Raw genomic sequence first — 26,935 nt, 5'->3', positions numbered from 1 at the left:
CCTTATTTCAAGCTTTATTACAAAGTTCTGATCACCAAGACGGCATGGTACTGGCACAAAAAACAGATACCCAGACCAATGGAACAGAGTAGAGAGCCCAGATATGGATCCTCAACTTTATGGTCAAATTATCTTCGACAAAACAGGAAAAAATATCCAGTGGAAAAAAGACAGTCTCTTCAATAAACGGCGCTGGGAAAATTGGACAGCTATGTGTAGAAGAATGAAACTCAACCATTCTCTTACACCAAACACAAAGATAAACTCAAAATGGCTGAAAGACCTCAACGTGAGACAGGAATCCATCAAAATCCTGGAGGAGGGGCACCTGGGTGGCTCAGTGGGTTAAGCCTCTGCCTTCAGCTCAGGTCATGATCTCGGGGTCCTGGGATCAAGCCCCACATCGGGCTCTCTGCTCAGCGGGGAGCCTGCTTCCCCCTCTCTCTCTGCCTGCCTCTCTGCCGACTTGTGATCTCTGTCAAATAAATAAATAAAATCTTAAAAAAAAAAAAAAAAGAGTTCAAGCCCCAATTTAAAATCCTGGAGGAGAACATAGGCAGAAACCGGTCACAGCAACGTTGTTCAAGACACGTCTCCAAAGGCAAAGGAAACAAAAGCGAAAATAACTTTTGGGACTTCATCAAGATAAGAAGCTTCCGCACAGCAAAGGAAACAGTCAATGAAACACAGAGGTAACCCTTAGAATGGGAGAGAATATTCGTGAATGACACTACAAAGAGCTGATATCCAAGATCTATAAAGAACTTCTTGAACTCAACACCCCCCAAAATAGAAAATCATGTCAAAAAATGGGCAGAAGACATGGTCACTTCTCCAATGAAGACATACAAATAGTTAGCAGACACATGAAAAATGTTCATCATCATTAGCCATCAGGGAAAATAAAATCAAAACCACATCGAGATACCAGTTTACAGCAGTTAGAATGGCAAAGATTAACAAGGCAGAAAACAATAAATGTTGGAGAGGATGTGGAGAAATGGGAACCCTCTTACACTGTTGGTGGAAATGCAAGCTGGTGCAGCTACTTTGGAACACAGTGTGGAGATTCCTCAAAAAATTAAAAATAGACTACCCTATGACCCAGCAATTGTACTACTGGGTATTTACTCCAAAGATACAGATGTAGTGAAAAAAAGGCCATATGTACCCCAATGTTCATAGCTGCAATGTCTATAAAAGCCAAACTGTGGAAAGAGCTGAGATATCCTTCAACAGATGAATGGATAAAAAAGATGTGGTCCATATATACAATGGAATATCACTCAGCCATCAGAAAGGATGAATACCCAACTTTTGCATCAACATGGATGGGACTGGAGGAGATTATGCTGAGTGAAATAAGTCAAGCAGAGGAAGTTAATTATCATATGGTTTCACTTACTTGTGGTACATAAGGAATAACACTGAGGACATTAGGAGAAGGAAAGGAAAAGTGAATTGGGGGAAATCAGAGCAGGAGACAAACTATGAGATACTCTGGACTCTGAGAAACAAACAGGGTTTTGGAGGGGAAGGGGGTGGGGGGGGTTGGGTGAGCCTGGTGGTGGGTATTATGGAGGGCACGAATTGCATGGAGCACTGGGTGTGGTGCATAAACAATGAATGCTGGAACACTGAAAAGAAATAAAATAAAATAAAATGGAAAAAACCCTAATGATGTATTTTATGGTGACTAACATAACACAATAAAAAAAATAAAGTTCATATAAAACAAACAAATAAATGTAAAGAATAGCCAGGAAAACATTTAAAAGGAAAAGCTATGAGGGAGGAATCGTTGTTTCAGACATCAATACCTACTATGAGGCCCCTTTATCAAATCGCATAGTATTGGTAAGTGAACAAAGAGACTAGAAGAATAGACTATAAAACCCAGAAACAAATCCAAACACATATGGAAATTCAGTACAGGACAAAGGTGGCACCTTGGGTCACTGGGGGATGGCCTTTAAATAAATGATGCTAACACAACTGGGAAGCCATTTGGGAAAAAACAAAATTGGGCTCATATCTCACACCATACATTTAGGGATCGGATCATAAAACACGAAACCATACACATGCCAGGAAACAACATAGATGAATTCCTCTTTTAACCTTGATGTAAGAAAAAGCTTACCATAACTAAAAATCCATGGGCAATAAAAAGGCTGATAAATTTGACTACATAAACATTTAAAAAATTTATATGGCAAAAGATACCATAAAGAAAGTTAAAAGAAAACTGAAAAAACTGGGAGAAAATCTGCAACATAATCATATCATACAATGAATATATCTCAACTGAAGAGACAATGTTAATACCTAAAGCCTAACTTTATTCAAACAAAAGCAAAAACAACTACATTATTTAATGCTTGACAGTGATTTTAAGACATATTTCAATTTCAAAAATGTTAAAATGTTAAAAACCAAATGGTCCACAAAACATTCTTTCCTTCTGGAGGTTTTACGATACACTGTTATCATTAACCAATCTTTTACTATTAAACTTAAATGGCCAATTGACACAAACAGTTCTGAGACTGCTTTTTCACCACTGATTAACACTGGGGTGGCAGGTATTGGGGATAATAATCATTTAGCCTTCCGAGTTTTCTGGGCGGACTTGGTGACCTTGCCAGCTCCAGCTGCCTTCTTGTCCAAAAAAATGAAAGCATATCTTAAGTGACTAAACAGACTTACTGAAAACAAGAAATTTCCTGAGATCTTGTTTTATCTAAGTAATGTGTATACATTTTATATCCTATTTCACAATTATATATCTATGTTTATTTACCTATAAAATGATTTTTAGAGCTACTTCTAGATGCACCATATTCATCTTATGGTTTCTCATATATTCTTTTTTATTAAATTTTATTTTTTTTTAACTTTCTTAAGGATTCATTTATGGGGGGGAAGAGAGAGAGGGAGAGAGAGATGATGAGCAGGGAGATGGGCAGAGGGAAAGGTAGAAAGAGAGGTAGAGGGAGAAGCAGACTCCCCACTGAGCAGGGAGCTGACTCAGGGCCTGATTCCAGGACCCTGAATTCATGATCTAAGCCGGAGTCAGATGCATAAGCAATTGAGCCACTCAGGCACTCTGGCTTCTCAGGTTTTCTTGCATGTATCATGTACGCCACTGTTGCCAGGGATATAAGACCCTCAGTTTGTTAAGCCATTAAAAAGAACAATAAAAAACTTTAAAACAATTCAATGATATGGAAAATTTTTCATTATAGAACATTAACTGAAAAAGAAGTACAGAAACCACATGTATGGCTGTTTTTTGGTTCTAAATAAGATGTAAGAAGATACAATTTTTCTAACGCAACCATTTTAAAAAGTTAGGTAAACTGAAAAGCTGTACTTACAGTCATGGAAGTAAAAAGGACTGAGTGAACTAAATCAGAGAGCTATTCAGAGAACAGGTTCTCAAAAAAAATTTAAAAAAGAGAGAGAGAACAAGCTCTCTCCTGATACTTTCTTACCTAGGGGGGTTTGTTGATTCTGTGTAAACGCTAAAGATTAAGAGTGGCTCCAATAAAATGATGACACTGGGGAAAATAAAATCAGCAAAACTTTTGGAGGTTGTTTGGGATTGGCTCAACAATTGAAAAATTTCAAAAGTCCAAAATACAAAGTGCTATTTTCCCACATGGTTTAATTTCTGAATTCAGAGGCCGTGGGGGAAATCATAGTTTTTAAAAGAACACATAGGAGCGTATCATGCTTAGTGAAATAAGTCAATCAGAGAAAGACAACTATCATATGATCTCCCTGATATGAGGACATGGAGAAGCAACATGGGGGGGTAGGGGGATAGGAGAAGAATAAATGAAACAAGATGGGATTGGGAGGGAGATAAACCATAAATGACTCTTAATCTCACAAAACAAACTGGGGGTTGCTGGGGGGAGGTGGGATTGGGAGAGGGGGAGCGGGCTATGGACATTGGGGAGGGGAGGCGAACCATAAGAGACTATGGACTCTGAAAAACAACCTGAGGGTTTTGAAGGGTCAGGGGTGGGAGGTTGGGGGAACAGGTGGTGGGTAATGGGGAGGGCACGTTTTGCATGGAGCACTGGGTGTTGTGCAAAAAGAATGAATACTGTTACGCTGAAAAAATAAATAAAATGGAAAAAAAAAAAAAGAACACATAGGAATCTGTTATCTTGCAATATTGAAAGAGACAGCCCTGCCTGAGGAAGGGGGCCTACCTCAAACAATAAATCTCAGCATAAATTTGCCAAAATTTGGAAGCAGTATGAGATAGGATGCTAGAGAAAAAAGCTCAAAGCAGAAAGAATCAGATCAAGTCTTCATCAGTCTTTCAAGACAGGCAGGCAGAGACCCATCGGCTCACAGGCAACAGCCTAAGAAGCCTTCCCCAGATATGTAGGAAAGCAGAGGTATAACCAGAGCTACAACACGGCACCAAACTAGCTTACTTCCTCATTGGCCTGAGGTGATCAGCTCCTCAATCAATATCTCAGGGAAGATCAGGAGTGCCCTCTCTTGGGGGAAAAGAACACTGACTTCAGTCTTCATTCTTCTTTATACACAATGTGCAACATACCATAAAAAAATTATGAGATACAGCTCTTCCTTTTCTTTTAGTGAATAGTTCAGTTTTAAGACCATAGGTAAGTCTGAATGAAGCAGGTGTCCATAGGAGTGGAAGGGTAAAGAAGAGGGGAGAAGTCATGGTATAGAGCAAGGTATTAGAGACTAACTAGGATGATGAGGGTGACCACTGGGAGGGGCAGCAGCCTAATGTGAGGTGTCACGGCTTATGCAGGATGAGACAAAAGATGGTCTGGGACAAAGTATCAGAGTCCAAGTGGAGTGAAGAAGATATCCTTAAAAAGACTGGCAAGAGAAAAAAAAAAAAGACTGGCAAGAGGGGTGCCTGGGTGTTCAGTCAGTTAAGGACTTGCCTTCCGCTCAGGACTCCCTGCTCAGAGGGGAGCTGCTTCTCCCTCTCTCTCTGCTGCTCTCCCCGCTTGTGCTCTCTGTCAAATAAGTAAATAAAATCTTAAAAAAAAAAAAAAAAAAGGTTGGCAAGGTATTGGATGTTGAAGCCTAAGCTGACTGAGGAAGGCATTCCCATGGGAGAGTAAACCATCTCAGAATGTCAGTGATCATGAGTTGTGACATCATCCTCCAGGAAAGTGGTCTGAACAAACTCTCAGAACTTTAGTATGATGAGGGCACCCATGCAGGACAGAGGGTGGCAAGAGCAATGAGAGACTGGTTACAAACTGGGCGATTGATCAAGTAAGTAAATATGAGAAGATAATGAGAGCTAGGCATCTCACTGTCAGAGAAAGAGAGTTACAAATAAGAAAAACTGAATGAATCTTGCAGTATTCAACTGGAAATAGAGGTACTGGTATGAACTTATGGTAAAACACAAACACAGCACACAAAGAAAAATGTACATAGATATTTGTGTGTGTGTGTGTGTGTGTGTGTGTGTGTGTGTGTGTGTGTGTATGTGTATGTAAGAGGATCTGGGATGAGTGATAGCCCAACAGCAATGAGCACACCTATTACTCAGATCTTGGTTTCTAAATACCATTCTCTACTAAAATGAACCACAGATCTTTGGAGAAACTACTGTTTCCATGGCTGGGAAAGGGAAAAGTTCAAGATGAACTGGAATTCTTGTTATGCCAGAAAGTGTGAAAATTCTCAATGAATTAAGGGCATATGTCAAAAAGACACAGGAGCCAGACTGAAGGGCTCTCACTGGAAAAACCTGGAATAATTTGAGCATAAATTTAAATAATGATAACAGTATATTATAATATTAAATAAAATAAGGAACTGTGAATCCAAACTGATGTAAATAAAAGCACGAGTTAAAGTTTTGATGAGGACAGGATATTTATGTATCTCTAAGTATCTTTCCTACAAAATAGTAATGAATTACAAAGGGACAAAAGTAATTTTACTATGAAGAATCTTGGCACATAACACCCTAACCAAGTGATCAAAATAAACATCATTAATGGGGCAAATGGAAAGTATGTGCTATCAGATAGGTTCCAATAAGGATACAGTATCATTTCTACAACATCTCTCTACAGATGCATAACATAAACATAATCAGGAGAAAACATCAGACAAACTTCCAATGAGAAACAGCCTAAAAAATAATTGATCTGTGTGATTCTAAACTGAATGCTTTTGTTATAAAAGACCCTCTAGGGCAACACATGGGTGGCTTAGTCAGTTGAGCCTCTGACTCTTGGTTTCAGCTCAGGTCATGATCTCAGGATCCTGGGATGGAGCCCTGAATTGGTCTCTGTGCTCACTGGGAGTCTGCTTGTCTCCCTCGCTCTCTGCCCCTCCCCACTCTATTGCTTTCTAAAATAGAATGAATAAGTGCTGCCTCTAGCTCACTGAGCTCCAGCCCAAGGAAAAGGAGGGTGAGTAAGAAGTTTCTGTACCATGGCTTGTACAAAGCAGACTGCATGCAAATTGACCAGTGGTAAAGCATGGAGGAACCAACTGGCTATAAAAGTCGCTCCCAAGAGTGCGCCCTCTACTGGAGGGGTGAAGAAACTTCATCAGTATACAGACCTGGTACTGTGGCAATCCATGAAATTAGACATTATCAGAAGTCCACTGACCTGATCTGCAAAGTGCCTTTCCAGCGTCTGGTGTGTGTAATCGTTCAGGACTTCAAAACACATCTGTGCTTCTAGAGTGTAGCTAGTGGTGCTTTGTAGGAGGCAAGTGGGGCCTATCTGGTGGGCCTCTTTGAAGACACCATCCTGTGTGCTATTCATGCCAAATGTGTCACAGTTACGCTGGAAGACCTCCAGCTAGCACACCACACACGTGCAGAATGTGCTTAAGAATCCACTATGATGGAAAACATGTCATTCTTTAAAAAAAAATATTATCTTCTTCCTGTTATTGGTAGTTCTGAACATTAGATATTTTTTCACATAGGGTCAAAAGTTAACTACGTATATGATTGCAAGCAGAAAAATAGGGGACAGAAATGAGGTATCAGTGGTTTTTCCATTTTCATTTGTGTGTCAATTTTAATATAAATGCAGGGACATAGAGCATTAATGCAAGTCAAAATGTTTCAGTAAAACATTTTGTTTCATAAAGTTTCAGTTCAACTTTATAACAATTATAAATAAACCTGTTAAATTTTTCTGGACAATGCCAGCATTTGGTTTTTTAAAAACAAGTAGATTTCTTATTGACAGCAACTAAATGGTGTTTGTAACATTTTTATCACACAGATCATTCATTATACTTTTCTGAGTTGTCCTAAATGCATGTAGTTTTTAATGTTGTCTGTCTTCTGCACTGTTCCTATAAATTTGCTATTAAAGCACATGAAACTATAAAAAATAGAATGAATAAATCTTAAAAAAAGACCTGCAATGGCCAACTGGCAAAATCTGAGTAATGTATCAAGATTAGATGACAGTAATAATATTCTGATCATGACAGTTGCATTGTGGATATATAGCAGAATGTCCTTGTTTGTATAGGGGTGACAGGGCATAATGTTGGCAAAATACTCTTCTAGTTCACGGTTTAAGGTTCAAACACACTCTTGTTTGTATACATTTAGATTGTTCAAAATAAAAAATTATTGAAATATGTAGAGAAGTGGGAAATTGTGATCCATAAACAATGAAGAAGGGCCAAAGGCAGCAATCTCAAAGATGATTCTGGTATTTATTTTTTTAAGATTATTTATTTATTTATTTGACAGCAAGAGAGAGAGAGGAACAGCGAGAGAGTGAACACAAGCAGGGTGAGTGGGAGAGGAAGAAGGGGCTTCTCACTGAGCAGGGAGCCTGATGTGGGGCTCAATCCCAAGACTTTGGGATCATGACCTGAGCTGTAGGCAGTCGCTTAACAATGGTGCCCCAGATTCAGCTATTTAAGTTAAGAAAAAGAACTTTAAAATGATTATTGCAAATACATGAAAAAAAAATAGAAAAAAAGATGAAAAATTTCAACATAAAAAGGGATTAGGCAAAGTTATTCAAATGATCATTCTAGAACTGAAAATTACAGTGTTTGTAATTAAGAACTCAATGTAATTAAGAACTTAACAGCAGAAGATAAGATTATTAAAGGCAATGATGGGTCAACAAATATTATCCAAACTGGAGCACTTAGTGAACTAAGAAGCAAAATAAAACAAAAAATAAAACAATAAAAATAAAAGAGAATATATGATTTTTAGAATACATGCCAAATGGTCCAAAATATGAGAAACTATACTTCCAGATAAGAGAAAAGAATGGAGCAGAATATCTGAAGACATCACAGTGAAAAATTTTGCAAAATCAAGAAAAGGTATGTCAAAAGTTCAGTGGACCTCAAGCAGAGTTAAACAATAGCACCTACTCAGTCACTGCTAGAAAATGATATATATTGGGAAAATCTTAATTGCTGTCAGACCAAAAGACAGCATCAACAGGGTAAGAACAGTAAGAGTTACAGCTAACTTCTAAGAAGAAAACATGAGAGCTAGCAGAGTATGGAATGACAGCTCTGAAGGGCAGAAAGAACAAAGTGGCCAACATAGAATTCTCTATCAAGCAAAATTATTTTTTTTAAAATTTATTTTATTTTATTTATTTGACAGAGAGAGAGATCACAAGTAGGCAGAGAGGCAGGCAGAGAGAGAGGAGGAAGCAGGCTCCCTGCTGAGCAGAGAGCCCGATGCGGGGCTCGATCCCAGGACCCTGAGATCATGACCTGAGCCGAAGGCAGCGGCTTAATCCACTGAGCCACCCAGGCGCCCCGCAAATTTATTTTTTTAAACAATAAGTGAAATAGACATATTCAGAGAACTAAAGCTGAGGTTACCTATCATTAGAAGTCAATATTAGAAGAAATACTAAAGTAAGTTCTTCAGGCAAAAGAAAAATGATATCAGATGAAATCAGGAAAGTGCAAGAAGGAATGAAAAAAACATCAAAAAGAAGTAATGAAAAAGCATCACTTATGTGCACAAAGATAAGACTTGACTGTTCAATGCCAAAACAGTATCCTGTGACATATGTAGCAAATACAGAAGTAAAAATATATCACAGTTATAGCAACATAAGCAGAAAAAAAATAAACAGAATTGTACTATTTTAAGATTTTTACATAGTTCACAAGGAGGCAAAAGCATTAATTTAAGGCAGACTGTAATAAGGTACTATTTTGTCATTCCTAGCACAACCACTAGAAGAATGATCATAAAAGGAATAGCAAATGCCCATTAAACAAGGCAAAATGAAATAATAAAAACATACTTAAAATGCTAAAAAATTTAGGAATGGAAAAGCAGAGAAACATAAAGCAGGTGAAACAGAAAACAAAGATGGCAAATTAAATGGAGTAATACATACCACTAATTACATTAAATGTAAATAAACTTTGACATTCAAAGATAAATCTGAATAAAAACCAAGACCTACATGTTATTTACAAGAAACACACTTTAAATATACAACATAGTGTTAATAAACTGAACTATGTTCCCCTCAAATTCGTTAAGTTGAAGCGCTTATCCCCAGTGTAACTGTATTTGGAGGCAGGGCCTTTACGGCGGTAATTAAGGTTAAATGAGGATATAGGAGCATGGCCTTGATCCAACAGGGCTGTTGTCCTCTTAGAAGCAGAGGAGACACCAGAGACCTCTCTGTGAGCACACAGAAGAAAGGCCATGTGAGGACAAATGAGAAGGCAGCTTTCTGCAAGCCACTACTAGAGGTCACACTAGAAACCAACCCGGTCAGCCCTCTACTCTTAGACTTAAAGCCTCCAGAGGCGTGAGAAAATGTCGTTGTTTAAGCCATTCTGTCTGTAGTATTTTGTCATGGCAGCCCAAGCATACTAACACAGAAACAGGGTAAAATTTAAAGGACAGGGGCACCTGGGTGGCTCAGTCAATTAAGCGGCTGCCTTCGGCTCGGGTCACGGTCCCAGGGTCCTGGGACTGAGCCCCACATCGGGCTCCCTACTCCGCGGGAAGCCTGATTCTCCCTCTCCCTCTGTCTACTGCTCTGCCTACTTGTGCTCTCTCTCTATCTCTCTCTCAAATAAGTAAAATTAAAAAAAAAAATTTAAAGGACAGAAAAAATATGTAAGGCAAACATTATCCAAAGAAAAACTGATATAACTACATAATATTGAACAAAGTATATTTTAAGACACTAAAAATTAATAGAATTTAAAATAGCTACTTCTTACTGATAAAAGGGTCAATTCAACAAGTTCTTAAATTTTTATCTAACAACACAGTTTGAAGGTTTATGAAAAGGAACATAACTAAAATAAAGAAAATAAATAAATCATAATTGGAAATTTTAATCCAATCTCTCAGTAACTGATACCCCTATCGTATATCACACACAAAAATCAGCTCAAAATGGATTAATGACCTGAAACCAAGAAAACTACAAAAGAAAACGGGGGGGGGGGGGGGTAAGCTCCTTGACATTGGTCTTGTCAATATGTTCCACTATTATTTTTGTTGTTGTAAGGACTGGTATTTCCCTGTTCTTTAATTTTGGAGCTGAAACTAGACATGCTCCCCTCTCCAATTTAATTGTTTTAAATATTTCCTATGGAAATATGGATCAGTAGGATTTTTAACAACAAATGATATTAAAAATTTTTGATTCGATGAGATAAAAAAATCAAGAATCACTGTTTCCCTAGAGAAATAATGTATTCTTTCCTACTAGCTGCTTTCAATGTTTTCTTCTCTTTAATTTGAAGGTTTGATTTTGACAAGTTCAGCACAGAATTTTTCAGATTTATCTGGTTTGGTTTTGCTTAGCTTCTTTAATCTGTAATGTCACTCCTCAAATTGGGAAGTTTTCTGCATTATTCTTTGAGGTTTTTTTTTTTTTTAAGATTTTATTCATTTGACAGACAGATCACAAGTAAGCAGAGAGAGAGGAGGAAGCAGGCTCCCCGCCGAGCAGGGAGCCTGATGAGGGGCTCGATCCCAGGACCCTGAAATCATGACCTGAGCCGAAGGCAGAGGCCTAAACCACTAAGCCACCCAGGCGCCCCTCTGCATTATTCTTTGAATATTTTTCAGCCTCACACTGTTTTTCTTCTCTTTCTGGGACTCAGATGACAAAAAAACTTAAGTCTTCTGTAATTGTCAGGTCCTGAAAGCTCTGTTGATTTCTGTTCCATCTACCTTCTCTTAGTTTTTTAAATTAGATAATTTCCACTGATAGAACTTCAAGTTCACAGATTCTTTTCTCTGTCATCTCCATTATGGTATTGAGCCCATTCAGTGAATTTTTATTTCAGTTATTGTGTCTTCAATTCTACAATTTTCATTTAGTTCTTTTTTCTATCTTCTATTCCTTTGCTTAGGAATAAATTTAACAAAAGACGTGTAAGATGTATACACTGGAAACTACAAGACATCACTGAAAGAAATTAAACAAGCCCTAAGTAAATGAAAAGACAGTCCATGGATGAGATGACTTAATATTTTAAAATGGCACTACTCCCCAAATTGATCTACAGATTCAATGCAATCCCTATACAAATCTCAGCTGCTTTTTGTTTTGCGGAAATAAGTAAGCTGATTCTAAAATTCATGTGGAAATCCAAGGGCCCAGAATAGCAAAACCACCTTGAAAGAAAAGAATAAAGTCAGAGAGCTTACACTTCTCAGTTTCAAAACATAACACAAAGTCATAGTAATCAAGAACCAAGAAAATCAGAACTTGAATGAGCAAAGGCAATGAATATACACCAAACACCAAGGTGACTCAGATGTTAGAATTATCTGACAAGGATTTTAAAGTAGTAGTCATAAAATATTTCAATGAGCATTCTTGAAATAAATGAGAAAAGCAGAAAATCTCAGCAAAGGAATAAATTTAACAAAAGAAGTGTACTGGCATAAGGGTAGACATATCAACCAACGGAAGAGAACTGAAAATCTAGAAATTAATCTTCATATTTATGGTCTGATAACTTTTGGAAAGGGTGCTACAACAATTCAATGGGGGGAAAGGAATGGTCTTTTCAACCGATGACACTGAAACAAGTGGAGATCCACACGTAAAAGAGCAAAGGTGGACCTCTACCTCACATCATACGCAACTCAAAATTAATCAACAACGTAAATGTAAGAGATAACATCATGTAAAACTCTTAGAAGAAAAAGGCTTAATCACTATGATCTCTGATTAAACAAGTTTCTTAAAATGACATCAAAAACACAAACAAAAGAAAAACTAGATATATTGGGCTTCATCAAAATTGAAACTTTTTGTGTTTCAAAGGATACTATTATGCCAGTAAAAAGACAATCCAGTGAATGGAAGAACATATTTGCAAATCATGTACCTGATAAAGGGCTTGTATTCATAATATATAATAAATCTCCCAACTCAGTAATAAAGAGACAACCAAATTCTTAAAATGGGGACTGACTTTTGTTTTTTACTTTTTTCCATATGGATTTTTAAATTTAAATTCAATTAGCCAACATATACTACATCATTTTCAGATGTAGTGTTCAATGATTCATCAGTTGCGTATAACACCCACACCCTGTGCTCATCACATCTTGTGCCCTCTTTAATGCCCATCACCCAGTTACCCCATCTCCCCATACAACCTCCCCTTCCACAATGCTCAGTTTGTTTCCCAGAGTCAATAGACTCTCATGGTTTGTCCCCCTCTCTGAATTTTTCTCCCATTCAGTTTTCCCTCCCTTCCTCTAGACATAGTTAATATTAATCTGCTCTAGCTGTTTGGGGTATGGAGACTACCTACAGAAACTAACCTAGTCCCTTTTCTTTGGGGGGGTCCCTCTGAATGATGGCTCAAGAATTTAGGGAGATTAAAAGGAAACTGCCAAAAACAAAATAAAAAGTCTGATTCAGGCAGTTACTTCATTTATCCTACTACTAATACCATCACCTAAGCAAGGTCCCCAACCTACTCCCTTGTATTCACACCCTTCAGGCTTCTGTTATGACATATTTTCCCTTTGAGGTTACCACTATTGGTCCTTTCAAAGTTGATTTCACCCAGATTAAGATCTCAGAAGAGAGGATGGCAACAAGAGACACAAATGATTCACCTCAAAAGGGCTGGCCCTGAGTCCATGACATCCCTCAATAGATTTTGTTTCTAAAAAAACCTTATTGTGCTTTCTGTGGCCTCTTTTTCCATCCAATTAAAAAAAAAAAGTGGGCATAGGATCTGAAAAAACCTTTCAAAGACCATACAAAAGTGGCGAATAAGCTGAGGAAAAGATTCTCAACGTCTTTAACAATTAGGACAATGACAATCAAAACCACAGTGAAATATGCTAAAATGGCTATGCTGACAAGGATGGGGAAAAACTGGAACTCTCACGCATTGCTGGTGGGACTGTAAAATGGGGCGGTCTCTCTGAAAAACCATAAGTAGTTCCTCAGAAAGTTAAACACAGAGTTACTGTACGATCCAGCAATTCTACTAAGAATACACCCAAGAGAAATGAAAACATACGTCTATATGCCCATGTAAAATGTTTATAGCCACTTTAATCATAAAGCCAATATTCATTAAACTGAAGAGCAAAAAATAAAAAAACTATATGTCCATCAACAGGAGAATAAATTGTGGTATATGCAAGCACACGATAAAAAAAAATAATACTGCAATAAAGAACAAATGACGTATGTAACAACATGTATATATGTTACATCGAGCATATGTTATATTGAGCATAGTAAACCTGATCCAAAATAATATATATGTTACAATATTTGAATTTCAAGAAGAGGTAGAACTAGTTGATGGCAATAAAAGTCAGAATAATAGTTCCCTCAGAGTGGAGGTGGGAGGATTGTTATTGATAGGAAGTTGCTTAACGAAAGAAACCCACTAGTAGTGTGTGTGTGTATTAAGTTGTGTCCTTAAGAATTTTGTACTGGGGGTGCCTGGGTGGCTCAGTGGGTTAAAGCCTCTGCCTTCGGCCCAGGTCATGGTCTCAGGGTCCTGGGATCAAGCCCTGCATCAGGCTCTCTGCTCAGCAGGGAGCCTGCTTCCTCTTCTCTCTCTGCCTACTTGTGATCAAATAAATCAATAAAATCTTAAAAAAAAAAAGAATTTTGTACTGTATGTATCTCACTAAATGTACTTTATACGTCAATTCTTTTTTTTTTTTAAGATTTTATTTATTTATTTGATAGAGAGAGATCACAAGTAGACAGAGAGGCAGGCAGAGGGAGAGAGAGAGGGAATCAGGCTCCCTGCCGAGCAGAGAACCCGATGCGGGACTCGATCCCAGGACCCTGAGATCATGACCTGAGCTGAAGGCAGCGGCTTATCCCACTGAGCCACCCAGGCGCCCCTATATGTCAATTCTTTTAAATAATAAAGAAAAGCTAGTATAATACTTACCAAGAATCTTTTTATAATTTCAATTTTTATTTATTTTATTTTTTTTAAGTAATCCCTACACCCATCATGGGGCTCAAACTCATGACCCCAAGATCAAGAGTTGCATGTTTTACTACTGAGCCAGCCAGGCGCCCCAAACCAAATAGCTTTAAAATATGTTATACATGTGTAAGCAGAGAAAATGAAGATGAGAATAAAATGTACTCAAACTTTACAGTGGAGTGCTTAAGAGTTTGGGCTTTCTTTAGAGTCCAAATGCCGTGTTCAAATCTAAACTTTGTCACTTATTAGCTCTAGGACTTCCCAACCTCCTGTTTCTTCACCAGTAAAATGCAGATAACAATATACCTACATTATAGGGCTGATGCAATGACTAAAAGAGACAAAACACATAAAATGCTTAGTACACAGTAAACACAAAAACCTGTTTTATATTTTACCCCTCCCCCAACCCACACACTAATAGAATTACTGATAGTTTAACTTACTCCTTTATACTTTTCTCATGACTGTTTCTTTGTTTTCTGTCTTTTTTTCAGATAATGAAGAACTGAATTCAGATCTGGAGAGTTTAGAATTTGTCTTATGAGCAATGCAGTCATAGAGAGTTTGAGGGTCAGTGACATAATGCCAGCAGTCTCGAGAAGTCTCTGTTGGCAGTAATATTCTTGGTGGACTTGGGGAGAAGGAGTAGACTTGGTCAGGAGCAGCCACACAGCTTGAGGTGGAGACGCTACTGTCCTTAATTTAAACCCCACAACACCCTAGTGAAATCTAGACTTGTCATTATTGCTATACTTCTTTAAGAAATACATTTTCTATTTATTTCACAAAACTACATAAGAGGAGATAAAATTCCATACTACGGAGATAGTATTTCTTTCTTTTTTTCAGATTCATTCATTTATTCGTTCATTTCACAGTACTCTTTTCTTTTTAAACTGGGATGTAACTGACATACAATATTATATTAGTTTCAGGTATACAACATAATGGATCAATATTTGTATATACTGTGAAATGATCACCAAAATAACTTTAGTTAACATCTTTTTTTTTCTTTAAAAAATTTTTTAAAAAAAATTTATTTGACAGAGAGCAAGAGCACAAGCAGGCGGAGTGGCAGAGAGGGAGGGACAAACAGACTCCCCGCTGAACAGGGAGCCCAATGCGGGGCTCGATCCCAGGACCCTGAGAACACAAGCTGAGCCGAAGGCAGTTGCTCAACCATCTGAGCAACTCAGGCACCCCAAAATCTCATGTTTCTGAAATCTTTTACAACACATAGTCACCGAGGCATTCACGGAGGGCATGGTGTTCTCTGCCAATACGTAAACCATAAGTTTATGTTAATTTATAAATCGCCAAGTCTCAAACATTTCAGTACCACTCAAGATAGTTTCCACTTGAACTGCCTTAACACCTAGTACACCGTGTAAACACCTAACACCACAGATGCTCCCACTTCCTCCCACAACCCTGCTGAGTTCCTTAACATTACTTTACAGTAAATCTGAGAAAACCTAGTAATAAATCTTCAAATACTTTCGGTGCGCTCTGGGAGTAGTTTTAATCTTTCTCCAGGGCTTAAAAGACCAAAATTACTCAAGAGGTCTGTGGGGGGTGTGTGTATGTATTTAACCCATATCCTAATTTCAAATATGGTTAAGAACCTAACTTCCAGAGTTGAACTAAAAATCAATACCAAGCAGTGGAAGAGACAAAACTGTGTCCATAATACTGCCAGATAACAAATGAAATCTATAAAGGATCTTTCTTAGAAATAAAATAAAAAGTTCCAATTCCATCAGTCACAGAACATAGAAATTGCAATGCAATAAAAGCACATAGGAGATATACTGACGGGTAAAAAATGAGAGAAAAACACGGAGCAGACTTTGACATATCTCTAATTACGACTCTGTTTCAGGCTAATGGTAAAAATTAGTCTTCAGATAGTTGATAACATCAGCCTGTCTCTGCTGGGTTAGTACCAAGATCTGTGGCCAAGCAAATACTTCTAATAAAATTGATTTTCCTTTTTGGCAACCAATAGGCCAGTCAATAATAATGTTGTTTAAGAAAGATTGAATCATGAGGGAGATGAACCCTTCCTTCCATTTATTATGTTTGTATTGTCTATATTTGAAAAGAGTTTTCAATAACGAAACCAAAGAAGAAATTACAAGGGGAAAGCTATTCTGAGAGGTCATCTCCAAAAGCTCTGTGACTTGGAAGCATGTTAGCAATCCAGACTGACAAAGCCAAGAGCATTCCCTTAACTGAAGCTAGGCCATATGGATTAGGATTGTCAATAACAAAGGAAAATCGAGGATAGGCGCAATATATAGTCCTGTGAATACAAAGACAACAAGGAAAAAACTGCCTGTACGTAGTACAAAATATCCATCCAAAAGCCTACACGGAACTTCTACTTTGCATTAAAGCTGGCGTTCTGTAAAAAGTATTCCATAGGGACACATAAGGTGGTTTTTGGATTGTCTTACTATATTAACCAAACATAATACAAGAAAAACATAGACAAAAACTTCAGACTATTGCTAACTTGGGAACATTTCCCTCCAAAATACCCCCTAACAATGCAAGCCAAATAAAAGATATGAGTGCACCAATACTTTGTTTTGTTTTTTAACTTAAACTTAACTTTATGGTAGTGGGTCGGGGAAGCAAGGGATGGAAAGAAACATGATTTAAAATTCATAAAGAAAAATAAGCAAGTAAAAATTACAAGAAAATTTCTCAATAAGTAGTGAAGGAACATATCTTACCAGATATTAAAAAATATTTTGAAGCTATCATCCTTAAAACATCATAGCACAAGTACATGAATGGAAAAACAGAGCAATGGAATAGGAAACAGCACCAGAAATACACTGAAATATACAGAGGAAGTAAGAATATGGAAAAAGAAAGATACTTCCAATCAGTAAAGATTATTCAATAAACATTACTGAACAAATGATTAATCATCTATACAAAAAAAAAGCTGGCACCATCTGGATAAAAAATAAAATCTCTATTACATACATGTGACACAAATTAATTCTACATGGATCAAGGAAACCATGAAATGATCATAGTATGAGGGGGGGAAACATGGGAGGGAAACACGGGGGGGAAACTTGAATATTTTAATCACAAAGTGCTAATTTTCCTTAATATATAAAAAGTTCCTCTAGGGACACCTGGGTGGCTCAGTTGTTAAGCATCTCCTTTCTGCTCGGGTCATCATCTCAGGGTCCTGAGGTTGAGTGCCTACCAGGCTTCCTGCTCAGCAGGAAGCTGCTTCTTCCTCTCCCACTCCCCCTGCCTGTGTTCCCTCTCTTGCTGTGTCTCCGTCAAATAAATAAATAAAATCTTAAAAAAAAAGTTCCTCTAAATTAAGAAGGAAACATCAATGGGAAACTGAGCAAAACATATGAGCAGATGCTTCACAGAAAATGAAATACAGATGGTTCTTGGTTATAGGAAAGGATGCTCAACACATTGGTCCATTTATATGGTACCAGTTAAATTATGATAAATCTCTAAAAAGGAATATTATGCAGACATTATTAAGAGTAAGGCAGCACTATCAGTACTGATACAGAACAATCTCTGAGATAAAGAAAGCAAGTTATATAGAACGGTGTATGAAGTTTGCATCATATTGCTTTAGTACATGCATATATATGTGTGTGTGTGTGCGCATATATATATATATAAAACATATCCTGCTGCATGGATATATACTAGTTAGTAAGAGATCTGTCTCCAGAAGAGGGAACTGGGTGGGTGGGAAACAATGATAAGGAAGAGTTTTAAAAAATTAGTCTTTTGGGGCACCTGGGTGGCTCAGTGGGTTAATGCCTCTGCCTTCGGCTTGAGTCATGATCCCAGGTCCTAGGATTGGGCCCCACATCCGGCTCTCTGTTAGGCTGGGAGCCTGCTTCCCTCCCCACCCCCACCGCTTGGCTCTCTGCCTACTTGTGATCTCTGACTGTCAAATAAATTATAAATAAATTAAAAAACAAGTCTTTTGCATTTTTTGAGTTTTTTTGTTTGTTTTTAGATATTATTTATTTGACAGAGAGAGCACGAGAAAGAGCACAAGCAGGGGAGTGGCAGGCAGAGGGAGAAGCAGGCTCCCCGCTGAGCAGAGAGCCCAATGCGGGGCTCGATCCCAGGAGCCTGGGATCATGACCTGATCCGAAGGCAGATGTTAACTGACTGAGCCACCCAGGTACCCTGAGGGTTTTTTTTTAAACACACAGTACCTACAAAAAAAAAAAGAAAGAAAAAAATATATTTCAAGGCAAATTATGGTAGCAGGCTATGATATGACCAATGACTCAAAGCTAGGGAACTGGCCCAAGAAGAACACACACATATCTAATGGGAAAAGAAGTATTTCTTTTGATAAAGCAACAAGGACACCCAAAAAGTTCTGGTAAATGCTTAGGTCCTTTCTGGTACTCAAGTTCTATTTTTTCTAAAATTCGTCAACTTCTTTACAAGTCAATTACTTTATTCAATAATTACTGAGCATCCACTGTATGTCAGATATTATACGAGGCACTGGTCATATAACCAAACTCTAGTACCTGTAAATGGTAGTGCTGAAAATACAGACATTTAATCAGCCAATTATAATACAAAGTGATTGCACTGTAATAAATCTCTGAGGAACTTAAGAACAGGGAGCTATAAACTACTGGGTGTGTCTAAGTGGTCAAGCGAAGGAAGGCTTCCTGGAGGAAGTGATGTATAAGCTGAGGCACAGGAAGGAGAACGAGGAAGAGAGAAAACAGCAAATATAAAGGCCAAGACGTGAGCAGCATGTCAAGTCCTTCAACGAAATGAAGCTAAGCACAGCAGGGATGGGGTACAAGCAAGGAGCTGGCTAGAAATAAGTGGCGGTGTAAGACCATGAAGGGCCTTCCGGGGCACATGAAATTAAGATTATGCCTTAGAAAAACAAAAGTAAACAAGAAAACATTTGCAAATTAACATCTTAGAAAGATTCTCCAGATGAAAAATGGAAAATATACTGAAGGATATCAAGATTAGAAGCAGAAATAGAGTTCAGAGCTGCTGAACTCGTGTACTAGAAATGTTGAAATAGAGAAGTGGGTAGACTTGGAGGTATACTTAGAAGGCAGAACCTACAGGACTGGAATGGGTATGAAAATGAGAGGAGAATCAAGGACAGTCCCTGGAAAACTGGTTGGATGATGGTGCCAACTGCAGTGAGGCACCATCCAACAGCGGCAGCTGTTGAGAGATGGTAGGTTCAGCGTAAGCTACCGTGACTCTGAAGTGTCTGAGAGATAGTCAAGAAGAGATATGTGCTTTTGGACCTACTGGCTGAAATCTGGGTTCATGATAAAGCTTTCTCCTATTTTCTGTGAAATGAGAGATAATCTGAGAATGAAAAGGACCCTAAGACTTTTCAGGCAAAATTAAAGATGGATACCATAATTTATGATAATACCGTACCAGATATGAGTTGTATTTTTTTTCTAGCTTTGCCCAGAGACTAAGTGTACATGTGTAAATGGCAGGTTATTGGATTAATCAGAATTAGGCTTTTCCCATGTGGCTGTAATAGTTGAAAAACAGAGAGAAGGGAGATGAGGATGGATATAATAGTATGAGAATGGATGAAATGAGCTGAAATGGGAGAAGGTAGATCAGTAAAGTAACCAGAGATTTCTTTCAGGTCAAAAAGAAATTTAGAGTGAAATGGAGAGTGTAGTTAGAACTAAAAAATTTCAGGCTTAATGAAAAGAGCGAGGATGATCCCATAAGGCCTAAAGGGCTGGACTGGAATGGATATATATGGCAATCAATGTTACATAAAGAAAAGCATTTTATATGTAATATCCTAAATTAAAAAGTAAACACCTAGAACAGGACAAGGATACCCATTTACATTACTTCTATTTGACACAGTACTAGAATGCCTAGTCAGAGCAAGCAAGCAAGAAAAATAACAAGAATCCTGTGGCGCCTGACTGGCTCAATTTGCAGAGCACGTGACTCTTGATTTGGGGTCGTGAGTTTGAGCCCCATGCTGGATGTACAGATTACTTAAAAAAAAAGGAAAAAGAAAAGGCATTCAAATTGCAAAGGAAGATATAAAATTATCTCTGTTTATAGACAACAAAAATGATCTTATATGTAAAAAACCCAGAAGATTCCACAAAAGCTTTACGAACCAATAAATGAATTCAGCAAAGTTATAGGATACAAACCAACATCCAAGAATCAGTTGTGTTTCTAACCACTAACAATGAGCAATCCAAAAAGGAAATTTCAGAGATTTAATTTCACTTAAAATAGCATCAAAAAGAATACCTAGGAATAAACTTAACCAAGGAGGTGAAAGAACTCTATACTGAAAATCACAAAATGCTGCCTAAAGAAATTAGAGAAACCAATAAATGGAAAAACAACCCACTGACTGGAAGACATTTTAATTAAGATGCCAATACTTCCTTAAGTGACCTACAGATTCAAAGCAATCCCTATCAAAATCCCAATGACATTTTTTGCAGAAATAAAAAAAAAAATCCCATCTTATTAAGCAACCCAGAATAGCCAAAACAATCTGGCTCAGTGGGAGGAGCACGTGACTCTTAATCTCGGGGTCAGAAAGCTGGAGTTCTCACAGTTCCCAATTTCAAATTTTACTACAACTCTACAGTAATCAGACCAATGTGGTAATGGCACAAAGACAGAAATAAAGATCAATGGAATAGATATGAAGCCTAAACCCTCACATATATGATCAAATGATTTTTGACAAGGATTCCAAGACCATTCAATGGGAAAAAGACATTTCAACAAATGATGCTGAGAAAACCGACTACCATGTGCAAAAAAATGAAGGTGGACCCTATCTTAGGCCGTATACAAATACTAACTCAAGATGGGTCAAAGACTAACATATGATCTAAAATTATAAAGCTCTTAAACATAGGAAAAAGCTTTAAAATACTGAATTTGGCAATGATTTCTTGCATATGATACCGAAAGCACAGGCAACAAAAGAAAAAATAGGTAAGGCGGACTTCATCAAAATTTAAAACTGTTGTGCATCAAAGGACACTACCAATACAGTCAAAGACAATTCTCAGAATGGGAAAAAATATTTGCAAATCATATATCGGACAAGGGACTGACATTCAGAATATATAAGGAATTTCTACAACTTAACTTAAAAATACAAACAACTCAATTTAAAAATGGGCAAAGGATACAAACAAGATAAACAAATGGCCAATAAACAAATGAGAAGATGTTCAACATCACCAGTCATTGGAGAAATGCATATTGCAACCACAGTGAGATACCACTTCACACTCGGTAAGATGCCTATTATCACAAATACAGAAAATAACAAGTGTTGGTAAAGATGTGAAGAAATTCGAACACTTGTGCATGGCTGACAGGAACGTAGAACGGTATAGCCACTGTGTAAAACGGTATAGTAATTCCTCAAAATATCCAACAAAGAATAACCATATGATCGAGCAATTCCACTTCTGGGTATGGTGTACTAAAAAGAAGTGAAAGCAAGGACTCAAACATTTGTTACCTATGCTCATAGGAGGATTCATCATAATAGTGAAAAGGAGAAAGTAACCCAAGAGCCTAGAGATGGATATTTGGATAAACAAAATGTGGTATATACATATAATGATGTATTATCTAGTTTTTCCAAGAAAGGAAATGATTTTATTTTTAAAATTTTAAATTTGTTTATTTATTTGAGAGTGAGCAAGAGAGAGCACAAGGGGGGAGGAGCGAAGGGAGAAGTAGAAGCAGACTTCTCCCAAAGGGAGCCTGACGTGGAGCTTGACTTTCTGGGACCCTGGGATCAGGTCCCACGCTGAGGGCAGACGCTTACTGAATTGAGCCACCCAGGCAGGCGCCCCCAAAAAGGAAGGAGATCCTGACACATGCTACCAACATGGATGATCCCTGAAAATAGTATGAAGGCGTAAAGTAGAATTGTGGTTGCCAGGAGCAGGGGAACAGGGAGTTAGTTAGGAATTCAGAATTTCAGTTGGGAAAGAAGAAAAAGTTCTGGAGATGAATGGTGGTGATAACTAAACAATTTAAATGTACTTAATGCTACAGAAGCGCACACTTAAAAATGGTTAAAATGGTAAATTTTATGTCTATTTTGCTATAATAAAAACAAAAAAGAAAGAAAACATAAGGGTAAATCTTAATGACCTTCTATTTGACAATGGTTTCTTGGGTATGACACCAAGAGCACAACCAACAAAAGAAAAAATAGGTAAACTGAACTTAAATCAAAATTAAAAACCTGTGCACCAAAAGATACTATCAAAAAGTGAAAAGAACTCTCAGAAAGGGAGAAGATACCTGCAAATCTATGTGTCTGACAATGGACTACTATCCAGAGTACATAAAGAACTCTTACATCTTAACAGCAAAAAGACAAACAACTCAATTTAAAAAGGGGTGAAAGACTTGAATACATATTTCTCCAAAGGAGATACAGACTTTGTTAATAAGTACATGAAAAGATACCAACATCACCAATTGTTAAGGAAATTAATGCAAATCAAAATCAAGCACGATATGGTAACACTTTGCCCCCAGTACAATGCTTATTAAAAAAGAAAATAAATGTTGGCAAAGCAGTGGAGAAATTAGAACCCTCATGCATTGCTGGTAGGAATGTAAAATGGTGTGATTCCTGCGGAAATCGTTTGGAGATTCCTTTTCAAAAACACCAAATTACGATACAACTCCAAAATTCTACTCTTAGGTACACAACCAAAAAAACAGAAAACAAGTGTTCAAATAAAAACACATACATGAATTGCTCATAGCAACTATTCACAACTGCCAAAAAATAAAATTACTCAACTGTCCATCAACTGATGAAATGATAAACATGAGGTATATCCGTACAATGGTATAGTATTTAGCCATTAAAAAAGAATGAAGTACTGTTACATGCTACATGGATGAACCTTGAAAACATGATGCCAAGTGAAAGAAGCCATTGATCGGGGCGCCTGGGTGGCTTAGTGGGTTAAAGCCTCTGCCTTTGGCTCAGGTCATGATCTCAGGGTCCTAGGATCGAACCCTGCATCGGGCTCTCTGCTCGGTGGGGAGCCTGCTCACCCCCCCCCCCCACCCCTGCCGCCTGCCTCTCTGCCTACTAGTGATCTCTGTCAAATAAATAAATAAAATTTAAAAAAAAAGGAAGCCATTGATTAGATTCCATTTATATGAAATATCCAGAATAGGCAAATCCACTGAAACAGAAAGCAGATTAGTTGTTGCCAAGGTCTGTGATGAGGGGGAAATAGGAGGTGACTGCTTAGGAAATACAACGTTTCCTTCTGGGATAATGAAAATGCGATGGTCATACAATACTGTTAACTGTATGAATGCCAATGAACTATACACTTTAAAGTGGTTAATATGGTGAATTTTCTGTTGTGTGGATTTTACCTCCATTTTTTAAAAAAGCTCCCCTCTTCATCAGTCTTACCTGACAGTTAATATCAGCTCTATACTGTAGCAGGACTGTAACGAGTTCTTTATGTCCTCGATCACATGCCCAATGGAGTAGAGCTCTGCCCTAAAAACACAAAAAAAGAAATGAGCTTGTTATTCCTGTTATGAGGCCAAGTAAAACACACTTCCCTCTGACAACCATCAGTTTGATCTCTGTATTTATCGATCTGATTCTGCTTTTGTTTATTCATTGGTTTTATTTTTTAGATTCCATATATGAGTGAAATCATATGGTATTCGTCTTTATTAGTCCGATTTATTTCACTTAGCATAATATCCTCTAGGTCCATCCATATTGTCTTGCCAAATGGCAAGATCTCATCATTTTTTACAAGAGCGTAATAGCTGTACACACATTTGTGTGTGTGGGAGTTGTGTACACATACGGCTATATCACAACTTCTTTATCCATTTATCTATCAATAGACACTTAGGCTGCTTTCGTATCTTGGCTACTGTATGTAATTCTGCAATAGACAGAGGGGTGCACTTATCTTTTCAAATTAGTGTTTTTGTATTGAGTAAACACCCAGTAGTGAAATTATCGAATCCTATGGTATTTGGGGGGGGGGGGGAATCATATAGTATTTCTATTCTGTTAAAGATTTTATTTATTTATATTTATTTGAGAGAGAGAGAGAGAGAGGGAGAGCGCGAGCATGAACAGGGGGAGGGGCAGAGAAAGAGAGAGAAGCAGACTCCCTTGCTGAGCAGGGAGCCTGATGCGGGGCTTAATCCTAGGACCCTGGGATCATGACCTGAGCCAAAGACAGACTCTTAACTGACTGGGCCACCCAGGGGCCCAAGTATTTCTATTTCTAATTTTTTAAGGAACCTCCATACTATTTTCCATGGTGTCTGCACCAATTCAGGTTCCATTCATCTATGTGCCTATTTTGTGCAAACACCATACTGCTTTGATGACTACAGCTTTATAGGGTTACCTTGAAATCTGGAATTATGATACCTACAGCCTTTTCTTTCTCAAGATTGCTTTGGCTATTCAGGCTCTTTTGTGGTTCCATATAAACTTTAGGATTATTTGTTCTTGCTCTGTGAAAAACGCTGTTGGTATCCTGATAGGGATTACACTGAATCTGTAGATTGCTTTGAGCAGTATGAACATTTTAACAGGATCGGTTCTTTCAATCCACAAGCAGGGAATATCTTTCCATTTGTTTGTGTTGTCTTTCATTTCTTTCATCAGTGTTTTATAGTTTTTAGAGTACAGGTCTTTCACCTTGATTAAGTTTATTCCTAGGTAATTCTGTTGTTTCTGGATGGAACGTTTGATATGTTATATACAAATCTGGTTATATCCATCTAGTATAATGTGTCACTCAACAATAGTGTTTCTTTATTCATTTTCTGCCTAAATTTATCCACTGATGTAAGTGGGATGTTAAATTCCCTACTATTACTGAATTACCATCAATTTTTCTCTTTATGTATATATTTAGGTGCTCCAATGTATCCTCTTGTCGGATTGATCTCTTTATCATTATGTAATGCCCTTCTTTGTCTCTTGCTACAGTGTTTATTTTGTTTTTGTTTTTTAAGATTTTTTATTCATTTGAGAGAGAGAGACTGAGAGAACACAAGCAGGGGGAGAGGCAGAGGGAGAGGGAGCAGCAGATTCCCTGCTGAGCTGGAAGCCCAACATGGGGCTCTATTCCAGGACCTGAAGATCATGACCTGAGCCAAAGGCAGACGCTCAACAATCTGAGCCACCCAGGCGCCCCTACAGTGTTTGTTTTAAAGTCTATTTTGTCTGATACAAATATTGCTACCCCAGCTTGTTTCTTGCTTCCATTTTTACGGTATATGTTTTTCCATCTCTTCACTTTCAGTCTGTATCTGTCTTTAGACCTGAAGTGAGTCTCTTGAAGGCAGCGTATAGATGGGTCCTTTTTAACCATTCTGCCACCCAGTATCCTTTGATTGTAGCATTTAGACCATTCAAGTAATTTTAGTAGGTATATACTAAAAGATATAATGTTTTAAGAAAGACAAAGTAATATGTAAAACTGCAGGTTAATTATTCTAAAACTAATTGATATAAAATGCTCTATGGAGGGGGCGCCTGGGTGGCTCAGTGGGTTAAGCCTCTGCCTTCGGCTCAGGTCATGATCCTAGGGTCCTGGGATCAAGCCCCACATCGGGCTGTCTGCTCAGCAGGGAGCCCGCTTCCTTCTCTCTCTCTGCCTGACTCTCTGCCTACTTGTGATCTCTGTCTGTCAAATGAATAAATAAAATCTTTAAAAAAAAAAAGTGCTTGGGGCACCTGGGTGGCCCAGTGGGCTAAGCCTCTGCCTTTGGCTCAGGTCACAGTCTCAGGGTCCTGGGATCGAGCCTCACATTGGGCTGTCTGCTCAGCAGGGAGCCTGTTTCCCCCTTTCTCTCTGCCTGCCTCTCTGCCTACTTGTGATCTCTCTCTCTGTCAAATAAAATCTTTAAAAAAATTTAAAAAAATTTTTTTTAATGCTTTATGGGAAAGGGAACAGACTTTTCTAAATCAACTGGAAATCCTGAGTTCTACTTCTGGAACCCATTATGTACTAATGACTTACTTCAGACTGATCCCCTTCCTCACCTACAGAGTGAAGAAAAGGATAATACTAACAGCTGTAATATCAACAGTATTTGTTGAATGAATGAACTATAAGATAATGCGTTTTTAATTTGAAAGTACTTTATAAATATAAAATATAGTTTTCTTAAATTATCATGTTCACTTCTTCTGATGAAAGAAATCTTTTTTTGTTTTTTTAAGATTTTATTTATTTGACAGAGAGAGGGAATATGAGCAGAGGGAGTGAGAGGGTAAAGCAGGCTTCCCACAGAGCAGACCCTGTGATCATGAGCTGAGCTGAAGGCAGATGCTTAATGACTGAGCCACCCAGGTGTCCCGGTGAAAGAAATCTTACGGATAAAATAT

The 26,935-nt window shown here is 37.8% G+C and overlaps 1 protein-coding gene and 1 pseudogene across 4 annotated transcripts in view; one reads left to right on the top strand and one right to left on the bottom strand.

Annotated features, from left to right (window-relative positions):
* ACBD6 (acyl-CoA binding domain containing 6) overlaps nt 1-26,935 on the bottom strand; it is a 209,260-nt gene that overhangs the window by 79,555 nt on the left and 102,770 nt on the right. For 3 of the 4 annotated variants that reach the window (XM_045982961.1, XM_045982962.1, XM_045982959.1), the window contains one exon: nt 23,972-24,061. The exons of the other annotated variant lie outside the window; for it this stretch is intronic. In XM_045982961.1, the coding sequence (XP_045838917.1) occupies nt 23,972-24,061 (90 nt within the window). The remainder of the gene's footprint in view (nt 1-23,971; nt 24,062-26,935) is intronic. 4 annotated transcript variants of the gene reach the window in all.
* LOC123928195 lies at nt 6,466-6,875 on the top strand (annotated as a pseudogene).

The sequence above is a fragment of the Meles meles genome, chromosome 17 (assembly GCF_922984935.1).
Source record: "Meles meles chromosome 17, mMelMel3.1 paternal haplotype, whole genome shotgun sequence".
Taxonomy (NCBI): Eukaryota; Metazoa; Chordata; class Mammalia; order Carnivora; family Mustelidae; genus Meles; species Meles meles.
Note: the sequence above shows the minus strand (reverse complement) of the source record. Positions and strands in the feature narration are given on the sequence as shown.